General features: G+C 47.6%; 1 protein-coding gene across 1 annotated transcript in view; it reads left to right on the forward strand.

The window, feature by feature from the left end:
- The first annotated feature begins 177 nt into the window (after positions 1 to 177).
- Positions 178 to 17758, forward strand: part of LOC119454178 (uncharacterized) — a 51724-nt gene continuing 34143 nt past the window's right edge. The window contains exons 1-4 of the mRNA XM_049667965.1: positions 178 to 294; positions 7793 to 7818; positions 12090 to 12233; positions 14920 to 14984. Coding sequence (XP_049523922.1) covers positions 237 to 294; positions 7793 to 7818; positions 12090 to 12233; positions 14920 to 14984 — 293 coding nt within the window. The 5' untranslated portion in view covers positions 178 to 236. The remainder of the gene's footprint in view (positions 295 to 7792; positions 7819 to 12089; positions 12234 to 14919; positions 14985 to 17758) is intronic.

Genomic DNA, 17758 nt, shown 5'->3' on the forward strand with positions numbered 1-17758 from the left:
GCGGCCTTTACCTTCTGCGTCTAATTCCCCTAAACCTTACTTTCGAAATATGCTGCTGACCTCTAAACATAAAAAAAAAAACGACAATGACGAAGTGACGATGTAGTTTCCGGCTAAAAAAAAGACGTTTTCTTACAATTTGCAGCTGCAGCAGAATTCGTATAAATGGACGCGATACAAGCCCTTCATTATTAACTTTCAGTCATAGAGAGAAACAGCGCCAGTTTCGGAAACAAATGAGGTCCCCTAACCCCTGTCTTCTCGCTTTATATGCATCCGTGGTCATCATCAACTGTAAGTTTTTCACACCCAGTTTAAGATGCGACTTATATGACAATTGATTTTTAATAATAACATTGTTGCTGAAGTATCAGACGAATTCTGCATTCCATTTGCACCTTCAAAGGCAACTTGATGTTATAAAGCCATGCATCCTAGGTTCGCGCGCATTGATAGAAAAACTGAATGCTTTGTTTAAGGAAACATACATGCTGGATGCTGCGATAATTGATGACCTTGTGTGCGCTCCGACTATGTCCTTGATAAAGGGATGATGACGAAAAAGGCGGTTTGCCCATTTGGTGCTGTTCGGGATGTTTGGTTTTCGAACACACAACCTGGAAGAATCCATAGAAGGCACTCTGGCATGAAATAGCGCGGTTGGGTTGTGGAGTCGACGTACGCTACTGGTAAAGTGCAAACACGTCGCCGAAAATGCACATTAGGACCACATAAAGGTTGACGCGGAGGACCTGCTTCCACTTGGGATTTCAGATCGCTACAGAAGCTTTAACTTGGGGGCAGCGTTCTTAGGAAAACATTTTAATTGTACAAGACGTGAGCACGTTATGTAATCTTTTCCGTGACGTCGCTGCCGCTCTTTTAACGTTCTCAACGTCAGGCACTTTCGTGCGGCAAAACGCGTAGAAGCGACAAGACTAGAAGTTTAGACGGGACAATTCAGTGAATATCAGGGCGAAAATACACGAACAAGAGACATGTCATGTTTTCAAACTGATTTTGATACGTGTGCGCCAATTTGTAGAGACATTTGTGAAAAAGACGGAAAAGAAAAAAAAAGCGTCCGAGGACACTTAACGTATTCTTATGAGTTTTGAATGCGAAACAATTATCATCCGCTGAGCAATTCTTAACCCGCCGGGGTGGCTCAGTAAGCTAAGGCGTTGCGCTGCTGAGCACGAGGTCGCGGGATCGAATCCCGGCCCCGGGGGCCGCATTTCGATGGAGGCGAAATGCAAAACCCCCCGTGTGCTTGCGTTGTAGTGCACGTTAAAGAACCCCAGGTGGTCAAAATTAATCCGGAGCCCTCCTCTATGGCGCGCCTCATAATCACAACTGGTTTTGGCAGGTAAAAGCCCAGAAAGAAGAAGAAGAAGCTGAGCAATCTCTCCAGACATGAACTCGTCGTGGGCAAGCGAGTGCATTTAGAAGCTTGGCGAACGCCTCCTAGGTAGCACAAGGCCGGTGTACTTCGACCCGTAATTCATGCTACCTTGACCGACTGCAATAGAATCTAATGGGGACGCTCCCGACTAAGCCGCTGTGATTTTGACGTCATCGCGTTTGTCACGCCGGGCTTTAAAACGGAAGTTTCGATCCACGTAACAGGTTGTCATTTAGCAGTGTGCATAGGCTAGCTATCTAGGAGGCGCTGGTATAGCCCAGTGGGCAAGACACACGGCTTTTGACGGCGGGATCGTAGGTTCAAAACTCACTACCGTTAATGTTTTTTCTTTCGAATTTACTCTTTTCTTTTATAGATGGATTTCTTCATAGGGATTACCGGGGCGGAGGTATACCGCTTGCGCGAGCTTGCGCGGGCAAGGAATGCACAGATAACACAGGCTTCATGGCGGTGACGTGGCGTCATGGCGATACCCTCACTCCTCACGCAACCCTTTTCCTTGAGATTCTCTGTGGAGGTGCACGCATTACGTGGTATCGCAGCGAATGGGAATTCAGGTGCTGTTTCACGCTCAATGGGCCATTGATGCTTTCGCATCAAGAGAGAAGGAGTCATAATACTACACTAAGATTTCACATGAAATAAAAAGCAAAAGCTAGCAAGCAGAGAAGTATTTCGGATAGCCAGACATCACTTGGTGCCATAGGTGTATGGGAACAAGTAAACCAGGATACTTGGATGTGTGACCAAAAGAAAAAAATGTGGTTGATCCCTCTTATATAGGAATCGGTATAGAACACGAAAGTGAAACGTGTCTTCACAGAAGTAGTGTAATGTTTATTGCACATTGATATATAATGTCTATTGGTGTTTTGTGGCTAAAGCGCCCTTAGGCGTTGATGCACCCACGCTGACGCCTGGTGGCACGTCTCCTCCATCACGACTACCAACGTCGATGACCATGAGCAACCGTCGTGCATATGGAAGCTGCACTACGCTGCACACGCTAGCACAACGCGAAAGACGAAGCACGTAACTGACACACTAATACAACGCGCAAGACAAAGCACGTAACTGAATCGTCACCGAGTCAAATCAGCGCGTACAGCGCGTCGTAATTGCAGCCTCCGCGATCAACTTCAGAAACATTTTCAGAGCTAATTGCGGAGGCCACGCTCCGCTGTGCTGAGTACGGTGAACGCCACCTAGGTGGCGTTGGTAGTGCTTCTTGATGCCAGCGTCCCTTCGAATGCTGGCATCGAGGCGTCGTAGTGCTGAGACCACCGAAGCGTTCACTGTCGGTGCGCGTTAGTGTCATAATGCAGTACTTCTCTTTTCTGCTCGTAGGCGGCGGCATCGCCCCGAGCAAGAGCGCGGGTACACGGAGGAGTGTTATATAAGGCGCGTCTGTGTAGCTCTCTGCAAATGCGTTTGTGACGCAATAGGTTAAACGCTCGGCGATCTATCGTCGTGGACCGAGAGGTCGTGGGTTCGATTTCCAAATTTTGCATGTTTGTGGAACTTTTTCGTCTGGTTTCTTTCTTTGTATTATGTTCTATGACGTATTTGCGTGACGGAAATACGTCAGTGAAGTCTTGGTGGACCCCGGCATAAAACACTTTCGTGTTAAAAAAAACGCTTAACCTTGCACTCAGCCACGCAACGCTTGAAACAGTGAAGCTGCGCGATCGTAGCCCAGCATTTTCCGGAAGTGCTCGCGAACTTTTTATTTTATTACTCATGATGATGATACCTTTCGCGCGTCTCGGAATTACGGCCGTCACTGCGCGTTGCATAGCGCAGCTTGGAAGGACCAGAAATGCTCCCTTGAGGAACACCCGAAGTGAGCGGTTTTACTGAAAATTATTCCTATCGCAAAAATCAGCGTCTTCCAGCGCCTTCCAGTGTAAAACCAGCGCGTTTATGACACTGGGTCGCACTGGGGACGCTGGCGCACGCTGAGGGTCACTGGGAGTCACCGGGACACTGTTCAGATCACTGAATACGAGCAGGGTCACACTGGACGAGACGCTGGTATCACTGCTATGACGCTGGGGCACGCTGGTGTGCTCTGTACACGCGCTGCTTGTCTCTTGAGTTCGCTGGCTCGTACTGGAAGGTGCGCTGGTTTCGTCTGCACCGCACTGCTTGAGTATAGGATTTGTTGAATATTAAATGCTTCATGCAATTTTATGGGCAGGTATAGTCTCCTGTCGAAGTAGCGTTGTAATTTGGGTTCATAAATGTCTTTTTCGCGTCGGCGGCGTTACAGCTTGGAATAAAGGTGCGTGAGGGTCCCATGCATATGTAACACAGATGATCACTTTCGTTTTATTGCGATAGCGATTATATGGACACTTCAAAGCAGATTTCTGCCGTTGGCGGCGCCGTCGCCGTGAGGTTCCGCATGACGTCAATGGAGGTGAAATCGTCGCTGCGCGCCGAACGCTGTATGTGCGACTGAAAGGGCGCGAGGGACCCGTGCTTTCACGGGGAGCGAAGGCACGGTAGAGAACAAACGCGCGTTCTGCGCCGCGCTCCCTTAAGGGCTGCAGAAGTAGACGTCTCTTTCCTCCTTTACAATCACCATATATGTAAAGAAAACGCGCCTTCTCCCGACGCGCGAAAGGCCTTGGGGGGGGGGGGGGGGGGGGCAGGGGGATGGGAGGGAGGCGACGTTATAACAGAGGCTCCGGCAACAGTCACCAACGCCGCACGCATTTTCTGCGAATGCGGGCAAAACGCCGACGGCGTCGACAAGAGTTCTACGTGTTGCCGGTGCTGCTGCATGTTGAAGTTTATACACCTGATAAAGCTACTATCATTACTCCGTATAGCTCTCTACAAATTTGCTATCGCAATTGATGCTTCGCCTTTCAGGTGAAACTGCGACGACTTTTTTTACATATTCCGTTTGAGTGTGCGGATAGCTGTATTCGTGAACGAAATTACGCAAAAGCAGATAGCGCCTCATTTTCTAGTAGTTTGTTGGCAACCGATGACTGCGAGTTGTCGCACTATTGTGCAGTCGACACGAAACCCAGCAGCAGTTCAGACACGTTCGAATGGACCTCAGGAAACCTGCCGCTGATTGATATTATCGCACCGATATTAAATATGAGGCGATTTGCGCGCTTCCACCTTCCCTAGTGCACTGAAAACAATAGTTAAAAGGGTCTGATGCTCAAATACAAACATTTTAGCATTCATCAGGTACCCGCGCCGACATCGTTCGCTTCCACAGATGGTTAGGCATACCGTAACCGCTGACTCCGTCTACACTCTATCGGTCCTTCAGGGCTCAGGAATGAACAATTGTAACGAGGATAAATCACTCTGTATCTTAGCTTTGCCATCCGTGTTTTAAAGAGACCATTCTTTCGTGTCTACAGTGTCAGCACAACAAGCGATGAGCGCCGATATGACGCGTTATAAAGATACGTTTATGTACTGTCGCCGAAGGCTGCCAGCGGCACAAATCGACAGCTTCTCTGACAGAGATATGTCACTACACAGACGTGTCGATTGAAATGCATTGTCGAACTAAGGAAATGTTGCATTTCCCTTGTGCGAAGAACAAGAAACGGCTGTCAGAATAGGCAGTAACAGTCCGTACAGAGGCCCGGGTCGGAGGTTCATTTGTTATTTTTGTCCAAGTTAAAATACCAATCGCAAAAGCAAATCAGTGTTGGAGCACTTCGAGGCATACGATTCAATACGGACAACTTTTTCTTTGTGATAGTGGCGTAAGTTTTATTTGTGGGGCGATAGAGGATCTATCATGTCTGGGCGAGAGAAAACTGAAACTGCGTCTGCGTGCGCCTGATTGCTAATGTCAATAATGTTGACACTGACTTTTAGATCGGCTCTGCCCGAACTTATCTATGCCATTAGCAATCCAGCGTACGTACTTCTTAGACTTCGATGGGCTGCTGCTCTCTGCTATCTAGCACCGGAAACTTCGTTCGGCATACCAAAGCATAGTCGTCGTTGTTTTTGGTGGCCAGCGTGACTTAACTCGCTGCAGCTGGAAGGTTGTGTTCTGTAAACGTTTTTTGTGGCGTGAAAATGCGTCGAGCTCGAAGAACAGACCCTTATATGTACAATTCGTGTACAATTTATGAGCCTCGGAATTACCACTACGGATTGTACGTGAAGTTATTTTCTACAATAGGGCATGTCTCTACTTTGCTTAAATGCCTATACCATAATTTGTAACAGTCATCGCGCTATACATTATGACGTAATTTTTCGTTGACTGTATATTTTGAGTTGCATGTCAAATTTCCGCTGACGCACAGAAGCCCTGCGCACCTGCCTACGAAAGGATAAGTGGCTTTTTTCAAGAGACGAGCATGCAGCCGACCCGTAGTTGAATCTTCTACGTACGCTGCTTGGTAAACTGCAGTTTGGTTGCATTGCGTGATCCGCAGTACTTATTCCAATAATATTAGCACACGGTCCAATGTACCACTCAAATCATACGGTCGGCTGCAGTTGCGCAAATATAACATGGTTGTTTATGCTTATAAGTTCCCATAAGGAATATTAAACATGGGCTGTACGTACACTTCATTACTAATGAGATGCTGCTGAGAGAACACAAGAAAACAAGACATCATTGCGCGGTTTAGCTCCATGTGAAGGGCGTGGTATACAATGTCAATGCACACAGATGTGTCCTGTAAGAGAACACATCTGTGAACAAGAATAAAACGGTGACTTGGTGACTTCTAATGAATTTTTAGGGTGTTATTGTCTGCTGTATTTATATAGATATTTATTTAGGTACGAGTTATGCTCTTCTGTTTTGTTACGTTGACGCATTTTCTCAGTTGTAATTTGACGCGTTCTAAATATTAGAGCTCTGTATTCAAGTCATACATTTGTGCCCCCAGAAAAAAACATCAATTCTACGCTTCGCATATGATCCGGCCGTCCCCCGTGGTTTCTTGTCGGTTGGTTAGGTGACCAGTCATTTTTTAGGTAACCTATAAAATGAAGTAATAAACGGGCCGGATATGCAGATGCAGCATATATAACTGCGTGAATTCCAATGACAGGATGATGAGGAAAATGGGCCGGTGGCCGAAAAGCTCTACAGAAAACTAGTTTATTACCTCCGTCAGTCTAAGTGGGCCGATCCCACAGAAGCTCTAATGAGAACGTAATTGAACACGGGGACTCAATTTTAAACATAATGAAATGGCTGGGCGATCTATATACCAATGTGTGATGTGTCCCATTGAACATATCTTGCGTTGTAACGCGAGCCGATCTGCCAGGTACTGAAACCGTAATATTACTTACAACGCTACAATTTATACAGCTAAAATGCCCGTATGTTGTTTATTACGCTGCAACTGTTAAACTATGTTAAGGTGACGCATTTTATGTACCACTGCTTCGAAATGCATGACTATATTTGCGTAGAACATTTGCAACATTTTTCGAAAATTTTGTTGCAATATATGTAGGCGATAGACTTATTTAACAAATCTCTATCTGTCTCGTCCAGATGTTCCACGAGATGCAGTTAACAAAAATGCGATATCTATTTTTATTTCAATTATGGATAGTCAGCTTTATGCTTGAGTTCTTGTGAAGATTGCCAATTTGAAGCATTTCTTAAACACTATAAGGCCTACATGGACGCCATTAGAATGTATTAGAATGTCTGTTGCTTGACTGAATACAAAAAATCTCATTGACATTGGTTCAGTGTTTGTCTAAAACAGCATTATTGCGTGTTATATGCATTCATTTGCCCATGCATATTTGAGATGTGTCTAAACTACGTGCTGCTCTTTAGGTAAAATACCACGACTACAAAAACAGGTGATGCATGTTAGAGTAAAATAAACTATCTGTGTAGGGTAGGGGATAGGGAAGCCCGTGAGTGCAACCTAAACCTTTATTTAAGGGCAAGTTTTCGTAAATACTGTGTTAAATTTTGATGTAGTGTGTCGACGTGTGTACTTGAAAAAAATTTAACAAATTGTAATTTTTCCTACCTAAATTGCCGATGATAATTCCCTGATTGTTGCTTATTGTCAGGAGTCAAATGTAGTCTGGTGGTGAAACATGAAAATAACTAAACCTTACGCTTCTTGACTAGAACCTGCTAACAGCATTGTAATAAACTACATTTTGACATTTATGTGAAAGTGCCATTTATAATATGTGACCAATTTCACCATTCTTACGTTTCGGGCACTAAATTTTGATTGAGTTTTCTTGAACTAAACAGTTGATAACATACTATGACCATTTAAGTGCATGCAGAGCTTCGTGGTATTTAATTTTCGTTAAATAACAGACTGTTTTTTCTGCCGTCTTTTTTTCGACTCGGCGATGGAATCACAGCCGTGACGACCGGAATTATCGTAATGGTAAGCATTCTTCGAAGTGTCTTAAAAACAAAAGTAAGAATTTATTGCGTCCGTGAAGGAAAAACATAACGGACAAAATACAGCGTGGAAGGCAAGCCCATATAGAGGGTGTTGAATGCCACGAAGTAAATATACACATACATACATCCATTCTAGAAATCAAGAATAAATTTCGACCCTTCTTCAGGCAGGTGTCAGGGAAACAATATTTTTGGAATGTAACCACAAAAATAAAGCTACATATGACCATGCCGGGAGGAACACTAATGAATTTATGCAAATAATAGGACATGCGTGCTACTATGGAACAATAGGATCAAAGTAGCATCAAAACAAGAATATACACAAAAACTAATCAATTCACAGAGGCTGCCATTTAAAAGCAGTCCTTGTATAAAAATACAACAAACACTATGCCTAAATTTTTCAGACCATGCAGATTACGCCCAATAGTTTGAACCTATAAATTATTCAACACGCAGAAAGACGGAACCTACCAAATGTAAAATGTTCCACACTGAAGTTGTACCAACTAAAAAATGATGAACAAAATTAGGAGTGAGAATATCGGCTGTCGTAGGAAAATTTATAAGGGAAATAGAAGACAACTAAGCCTTGTATGCATTCATGGGCGAATCACTCCGAGCACGACAGCGACAGCATGGCAGCCAATCACTACGAGGATGCTCCGTGCGCGGAGCGTGGCATGGTAATGTAGCATCATGGCGGGCGATCACAAAGAGCTGGTAATGTGGCAGTGGAACTGCGCTAGTTTACAAAAGCGCAAGGCTCCGCTACGGTAGTTTTTGGCGCATATCAGGTGGAAAAGCCACAGATTTTATTATTACAGGAGACACTATGCGAAGTCCCTACGTTTCGTTTAAGAAAGCCTCCAAGGACGAAGAGTGATGTCTTGCTGGGACCGTGCCGTTATGTTTCGCTGAATGAGTGGGGAGTTGTTGCATCCAGTTGGGATGTGCGTTGTAGAGGTTACCTTGGGTTGTCTAATGTTTAACGTAGAGTTCGCTGTTCTACTTCATCCTACGTATGACACAATCCTGGGCTTTGATTTTTTGAAACTGTGTCGTGTCGACTTCAGAACGGGAGAAATTATTGTAGGTACGAGCATTTCTTCTGCGTGTATGGAAGGCCCGCCATTTCATGAAAGTGTGCTGTGTGTATCCAGAAATACAGCTCTGCCTCGTCATCTACAACGTGTTTTTGTCGCCTGTTTCCCTACCACTGACGGAGCGTTTGACGCTACCGTGTAGCCCGTTCATCTGAGCTGCGTCAAGGCAAATGTGCTGATATCGCATTGCACGTTATCAATTGTTCACGGACGCACTAGCTCATGGACCGTAAACTTTTGCAGTGAACCTGCAATACTACTACAGTGTCTGAACCTTGTCGCCTACCATGAACATCAAGTGCTGTCACTTGCCATTCTTAGAGAAGCCCCTCATACATCGGATGAAGCCCATTTCTAAATGCATGTCCTGCTGAGGACGCCTCCATTATAACTATGACGAACAAGTCCCTCAGCAGTAACAAACGTCATGAAGTAACGAATCGTCTGATAAAGCATGCTGGGCTGTTTGACTTGTCGCAGCAAAAGGGGCCCCATCTGTGAAGGAATACTTCGGCACGTATGTCTGTGTGCAGTCAGGCGGCAATGAACGTCAGAGACGCACGAGGATGTAAACGAACATTTATCTAACATGATAGAACTGAAACAAGACAAGCACTAAACACGGAATACAGAGCAAAGGTCCCTAAAACAAACACGTCTACATGAAGTCCTACGCGCAGCGTTCAAGGAAAAAGCAAGTGTCTCACAGCTTAAGTCCTGATGGTCTAGTCGATCGGTGGTAGATCGTTTGAGCTGTCGTGACGATTCCCGTTGGAGACGAACCAAGGCACAATGACCCTCGTGGGAGGCGAGTTAAGGCAGGATAATGGCACTGGTCATCAGATGAGGCAGGCGACGGCCCACGACTGCATTCCGTGGCCAGAGCACTCGAACGGGTGTCAGGCGGGTGGCTTCCACCGCCACAACTCCACGGGCCACCTCGAGCAAGAGGCGGCCTCCTAGTAAAGGCCTCAGTTAGGCCTCGAGCAAAGGCCCCAGTTAGGCCTCGAGCAAAGGCCTCGGTTAGGCCTTGCCCTGGACACAGCCTGAAGCTGCTCCAACAGGCGGTTACGAGCAGAAAACAGCCAGGCCTGCTCCAAACGGCGTCACACCAGGCGCCACTCACGGCTGCACCGGCAGGCAGGCGCGTTGTCCTCAGGACCGCCTCAGGTACCGTGGCAGAAGCTTCTCGAATAGCGCACTGGTCCTGCGTATTCCAAATCATGTGCCCCCTCTGCCCGTTCTAGTGGAGAGGGCTTCGATGGGACCGATCCAGCGCAGTGAAAATAGACAAGCACGTGAAGAGGGTGGTGCCGGCTTCTCCGATTGGTCCGCTTTGTCTTACTTAGCTTGCGGTGGCTGGTCGAAAATTGCGGCGGCGTGCAACGGAAGGGATAAGAATGCCGCTAAAACTGATCCTCAGCAAGGAAGAGTTGGCAGAGCAATGTCGTATGCATGCCGAAAGGGCTCGATTATGTTTTAATGCCACTCAACAAGGTTTATCACGCGCAAATGAATACACGCTGACAGACAAGAAGAAAACTGACCAGACAGACTTTTTGAATTTAACTTGATCGCGTTTGGGGTCTGTAATGCGCCTGAAACCTTCGAGTGTTTCATGGACAATATCCTGCGTGGGTTGAAGTGAGAAGTGTGTATTTGCTATGCAGACGATGAGCGATTTTCCGGCTCACGTTTAGCTAGCACAACGCACGTCTCGATCTTGTGTTAAACGGCTTGGACAAAGGGGAGTTTGGTGCTCAACTCGAAAAAATTCCGTTTTGGACAGCGCCATACACTGGTTCTGGGTGATCTAATGGATAAGGACGATATCCAACCCAATCCAGCGAAGACTGCCTGCTGTGGAAGCCTTCAAACAACCTTGCTCTGTAAAAGAGCTATGAAGTTTCCTGTGACATTGCTCATTGTCACGGCTGTCACCCGTTCGTCGTCGGCACGAAGTCGATCGACGGGGTATACAAGCCGGTTGGTCGTCCCGTACTCGAGCGAACACAGGGAAAGAGTCAGAGTCGGGAGTAAACAAAAAAGAAGATATTTATCGGCTGATAAGTATGCACGAACTATTAAAATAAAATAATAAAAAAGACACAAGACAAGCACACCTGACCATATTACAACACAATGATGAAGACAAATATGACGAGCAATTAACAGTGGATATAAGCATGAAACCGGGCGTGGATCAAATATACCAAAATACACTTAACAGTAGTTCACTAAAATAAAATTCAAAAGAAAACAAATTCAAAAGAAAACCAACGATGTGATACGCGTCACCGGGCAGCAGGAGCAATTCCATAAACCGCGAAGTCGGCGCGCAGAGCTTTACCGAAGAAAGCTGGTGAGCCAATCTTGTTGAGGTGGATGCGATTGCTGAGCTCGGTTTCTAGGGAGTCTAGATCTGACGACTTCCCTCAAGCAGGTTGAGCTAACTTGAGGCGAACTACCGTGAGTTTCGTTGCAGACGTTGATTTGTCGTCTCGTACGTCAACTAGTTCCTCGGATTTCCGACGCGGCTAGGCGGCCCAGGAAATATTGGCCGGCATAAGCCTCCTGACGGCTTCGCAGTTCCGACGTGGCTAGGCGGCCCAGGCGATACTGGGGGGCGAACTGCGAAAACACCCGTGTACTTAGATTTAGGTGCACGTTAAAGAACCCCAGGTGGTCCAAATTTCCGGAGTCCCCCACTACGGCGTGCTTCATAATCAAATCGTGGTTTTGGCACATAAAACCCCATTACTTTCCGGGGCTACTGGACCGCAGTGCCCTCCCCCCTACCCCCGACGGCTTCTCAGCAACTCATCAGGTTCAGCTTCTAGACTCCTTAGCAAGGCCTAAAACCTGCGCTTAAATAGCCTCTCATTTCCCTAGTTCCCTATGTCGGGGAACTGCAGGTATGCAGAGTTCAACTAATTATTTCATGACTCCTCCCAATAGTCTTGGACGCGCCCCTTTTAATCACGGGCGAGGGGACGGTTTATTCTCCGCTCGCTGTCCGACATCGCGCCCCCGCACTGCACCACATATTTTCTGTCTGCACACACAAAATCTTTTCTGTCTCGAATTTGTATTGTTTAAATGTTTGAGTCCATATAAAAAAACCTATCACATCTTTTTCCAGCCTGTCAACACCACGGCTGATGTTTACCTTGTTGGATACTCATCTAACCTTACGAGCAGGACTATAAACTGCGTAAGCTCAGGCTACGTTGGCTGGGAAGGCGAATGGCTGAGACGAACGTTGAACGTGACGACGTATAACGATGTGAGCAATCTCTTTTATATTTATTGCTATGTAACTTCTTTCATCGTTGCATTGCACCTTTCCTGGTTCTGTTACCAGTTCTTCCAGCGCCTAATGCCACAGAACTGAGCTTGTGTACCTCTTTCAAAATGTCGAATAACAGTACTTTTCTATTGTTATATACTGTGAATTCCAAGGCAAATATTGGCTGTCACACAATGCACTTTGTCACAAATTATATTTTGGATCAAAGTGTTCATTTTACAGGGAATCTGTTAGCCTCTCGGTGGTCGGCATTTTTTGTGTACGCGTCCGTTAATAGAAATGTGGGCCGGTGCCGCTGGCAGCGCAGCGAAGTAGCAGTGGCTCGTATCCTCCTAAGGCAGAGGTTGCAACCACTCAGCAAAGTGAATCGAAAAATTCATAGATTCTTTGTAATCGCTCATACACCATGCAGAACACCATTCGGTTCGATAAAGAACAAGCACAAAACTGCCGCGGCTACGGCAGCTTAGCAACCAGCCTAGCAACTGATTTCACTGTTGTAGCACCGTTATGGGTACGCAGCGCATAGGTAGGACTCCCAAGGGGCAGCGTGAATACGAGGAGCGCCTAAGGGAAAAAGGAACGGCCGTACGACCAGCGACGGCGTGCTGCCAAAATTACCACTGCTCTCATTACTACCATTACTCTAAATTACCATTCCTACCACTACTCTAAAGCAATAAAGCATTGAATACCCCGTCAGCAGTTTCTAGTGCTTGTTTTCAACAGTTTCGCTGGACATACAGTTTCGCAAGGTCGGGGTTTTTTCATTGCAATATTGAAGATAGGTATAAAATAGCACGATACATGTATAGCATATTGTAGCATTTCACGTACTGATTGGGCAAAAAGGCTGTAATGTCACCCGCCTCGTCGCATGGCATTTCACTTTCAGACATATGACCATACAAATTATTACAGCAGCGATGCGCAGCATTGAACTTTGCTTGAATGTCACTTTTGAACCCCAGGTGGTCCAAATTTCCGGAGTCCCCCACTACGGCGTGCCTCATAATCAGAACTGGTTTTGGCACGTAAAATCCCATAATTTTTTTTTTGATTGCTCACAAACTTCGGCCATTCATGACTCTGTAAGCATGCAAATTTAGTTATGAAATACGCGATCGGGTCATTGCTGACAAGGTGAAAATTTGAGCGCTCCAGAAAGATGTCCAATAAAGACATACTGATTGACCCGACGATCCACTTATTCCCGGTTGTTAACGTCAGAAGTGGACCCGCCGGGGCTGTTGGGCCCCCAGTGGTCCAACAGTCTCGGTATGTCTTCACATACCGGGCAATGTCGGCGGTCAGGCGAGGCCAGTTGTACTTCTCATGTATCCTTGAGAGCGTGCGGGAAAACGTGAGTTTCCTGGCTTTCTGATCATCATGCAGGGCGTGCAAGAATTCTGGCGGGACTGCTCTGAGCACAACGGGAAAATAAATTGTGCGGGCTGGGGAGAAGTTGTGCTTTACAGGGACGTTGTTATGTGGTGAAAATGAAGACAATCCACGCTTAAACACCCTCGGGACAAAGTCGGCCTTGCCTTCCAAGTAAGCAGCAAGGCGTCTTAGTTCCGGGTGTGCTCGCTACTGTTTGGCGAAGTTGTCGGTGCGTATTCTCGCTACCCAGGTGTCCTTGTGTTGGTCGTCTTGCGGTGGCGAGTCGATGGGGGTTGGAGACAGTCAATCAGCATCAGTGTTTCCGTCCATACTTGCAGAAAATGGTGACGTCAAATTCTTGCATTCTAAGGCTCCACCGTGCTAGGCGCCTTGAACGGTTCTTTAAATTTGGCAGAAAGCATAATGCGTGATGGTCACTCATGAGTTTGAAGGGCCTACCATATAGGTAAGGCCGAAACATTGCGGTTACCCCATTGATGGCAAGGCATTCTTTTTCAGTCATAGAATAATTGGCTTTCGCTTTCGATAGTGAACACCTAGCGTAAGCTATTATACTCTCAAACCTACCTTTTCTTTGGACTAGCACGACACCGAGGCCTACGCTGATTGCGTCAGTATGAATTTCCATATCGGCGCTTTTGTCGAAGTGGGTGTCTACAGGTGTCGTTTAATCTCTGGGGATGCTTCGGTTTGCGGCGCTTGCCACTTGAACTCGACGTCTGATTTCGTCATATTTGTCAGTGACTCGGCGATGCGAGAAACGTCCTTAACAAAGCACCTATAGTAGCCACAGAGGCCAAGGAATGTGCGCAATGCTTTCTTGTAAACGGGCAGCGCGAAATTGGCTATCGCAATTGTTTTCTGTGGAGGAGGATGAACTCCAAACTTGCTAATGACGTGGCCCAGGATAAAGAGCTCTTCGTGCGCGAAGCGCTATTTTTCCGGCTTCAAGGTGAGCCCGCATCACTTGATTGCGTCGAGAATGGTTCCGATCCGCCTCAGCTGATCGTTGAAGTTCCTTGTGAAGACGACAGCATCGTCCAAGTAGACGAGAAACGTATGCCGTTTTAGACCTGCCCGGGCCTATGAACCACGCGCTGGAATGTTGCAGATGCCGAGCAAAGGCCAAAAGACATGAGCTTGAATTGAAGAGGCCGTCCGGTGTAATAAGGGCTGTCTTTTCTCTGTCCTTCTCGTTGGCTTTGATTTGCCAGCAGCCACTCTCAATAACCATCGACAAAAATATTTTGCATTGCAGAGTCAATCTAGTACGTTGTCAATCCGTGGGACGGGGTATAGGTCCTTCGTGGAGACCTTCTTCAGGCGAGACGATAATCGATGCAAGAAAATCACCGATGATTACGACACTCCCTGACTGCGAAATTTGAGCGCAGCTCTATACCGGTTTTATTGCGATAGAAATTATATGGACACTTCAAGCGGATTTGTATCGTCGCCGTGAGGTTCCGTATGAAGTACAAGGCCGATAAAATCGTCGCCGCGCGTCGTATGTGCGAATGACACGGAGAGCGAACGCAGTGTGGAGAGCAAACGGGACTTCCTCCGTCGCGCGAAAGGCGGTGAAGGTATTGGAGGGGGGGGAGGAAGGCAGGGAAGGAGCGACACTGTGCTGCGGCACCAAATGCGCATCTTGCAACCGGGAGCAAGGGGAACTGGCGACGCAATCTCCCACGCGAACGGTCGAAAACGGGAAGGCAGCGCGGGAGGGAGGGGGGGGGGGGGCAGGTTTCTACTCTGCCAACAAATGCGTTCTTGTAGTTTGCGCCGGTATGGGTTGCCGGTGTTTACGCGCACACCGTATCTTGCAAGCGATCTCCACGCTGCTCTAACCTTTGTGCAGCTCATTCGCCGCTCAGTTTCCGTTGAAACGATAGACCGGAGGAACCTTCGCTCGCTGCCATCGTTTTGACAGTGGTTGTCTGCGGTCATCGAGTGTGATCTATTCCTATTTGCTTGTGCGCGCTGACAATACGCTTGTTAATTCAGTTAGTAAACGAATGTGTCCAAGTTTATGCACCTTCTACTATCCCTACTCCGAATGGCTCTCTGCTAATTTGCTATCGCAATTGATACTTTGCCTTTAGGGCGAAACTGCGACATTCTTCATTTCGATTTATTAGGCATCGCACCGATCACAGAACGGACTGGCAGAACCACAACGCGCGGCGCTAAATAAAGACCGGTTACACATTTGCCGCTTTCCGGTAACTGCAAATTATGCAACCGTAATCTATACCGGGAAACGCTGGTGGCGCACTCTATGCGTGAAGGCGAGCTTTCGGGTTCTTTTGTTTCTTTGACGGCAGCTGTTTAAAATTTTGTATTCGCATTATGTTTAGGCAAATAAATTGAATCTGAACGATAGGGTGCTCTCGGCGAAGGCGCTGAGCACTGCTCGTGCAGCTTGTTTAGCAGCAGCGGCAGACGAACCACTTCCACCGGGTGCTAACCGAAGGCTTTCTTTCTAATTTTCAATAAAGTTTTTATCATAACAACAGGTTGCATCACTCATTGGTGAGTAAAACAGAACGAGGGTGCGCGCGGCTCGCGCGGACCGCATTCTCTAGCGGAGGCGGCGCTCGTTGCCTCGGTTGTGAGAGACGCCAGGGGACGCCGACGCTCAACGCAGGAACGGGCGCTTAACAGCTGCGCTCTAAAGCCCGGCCCACATTCAGCGCTCTATTGCGATAGCAATTATATCGACACATCAAGCGGATTTCTACCATCGACGTCGTCATCGTCACCGCGAGGTTCCGTATAAAGTCCAAGGGCGATAAAATCGTCGCCGCGCGCCGTATGTACGAGTTACACGTTGAGAGAACGCACGGCGAAGAGCAAACGCCACTTCCTCCGTCGCGCGAAAGGCCATGGGGGTAGGGGAAGGAGGGGGGGGGGGGGCGACGCTGTGCTGCGGCACCAAATGTCTATCTTGCAACTGGAACTGGCGTATCTTGGAACAGGCGCCGCAATCTCCCACGCGAAAGGAGGAAAGCGGAAAGGCAGCGCAGGAGAGGGCTGGGGGCGACTTCTACTCTTCTAATAACTGCGTAGTTTGCGCCGGTGCAGGCTGTCGCGCGCTCCGTATCTTCAAAGCGATCTCCAGACGGCTCTGACCTTTGTATGCTCTGTGCTTTCGCCGCTCAGAGGGAGAGAGAATAAACTTTTATTCACAAAGGCAAGGTAATTCTTCCTCGTTGGGTGGGGCCCTCAGTCCAGGGCTCTATTGCCTTGCACGACCCTGCGAGCCCGCTGGACCAGTTGTTGCTGTTCCTGCCGGCCTAAGCTGAGCAGTGCAGACTCCCAATAGGAAGGGGTGGGGTTGGGGATAGGAGGAACGCCCCGTGCACTAGAGTATTGCCACGTGGAATGATAGACTGTTGGTTTGGATCCACAGTAGGGGCAGTAGGAAGGGTACAGAGTGGGATGATAGAGATGAAGCATATAAAGGCAAGGGAATGAATTATTCTGCAGTTGCCGCCAAGCCACGGCATCTGCTCTGTTGAGTGAAGGATGAGGTGGAGGATACGTATAATGGCTCTGTCGGTAGTACTCCAGCATTGCGTTGTAGTTTAGTGGTTCTGTCGGTGCGTCATCTGAATTGGACAGCTCTTCCGATAGATCCCGGCCGGTCAGATCTCGGGCAACCGCATGAACGCATTCATTTCAATGGAGAGAGGCGTGTCCAAGAGTCCAGACGATGCGCACCGTACGTAAAGTGGACGGCGAGACAGAAGACAGAATATTGTGAGTATGCGCAGCTACAAGTCCCTGGGCGAAGGCACAGCAAGCAGCCTGTGAGTCTGTCACTATGGTGACAGGGGCGTCCTGTGACGGTAATGTCGAGGCGTGGACAATGGCCAGAGCAATAGCTCCCTCCTCTGCCGAACCACTGTCCGTAGTGCGAAGTGTGGCAGACGCCACGAGCGCGTCTGTGTTGTCGATCACCGTTAGACACAAGGCGGGCTTCTCTGCGTAGCGTGCCGCATCAGTGTAAAGAACTTGTAAGTCTGTAGTGCCATCGCCAAAGACGCGTGTCATGGCCTGATCTCGGGCACGTCGACGGCCGGCATGGCAGT

Source organism: Dermacentor silvarum, chromosome 5 (genome assembly GCF_013339745.2).
Source record: "Dermacentor silvarum isolate Dsil-2018 chromosome 5, BIME_Dsil_1.4, whole genome shotgun sequence".
NCBI lineage: Eukaryota > Metazoa > Arthropoda > Arachnida > Ixodida > Ixodidae > Dermacentor > Dermacentor silvarum.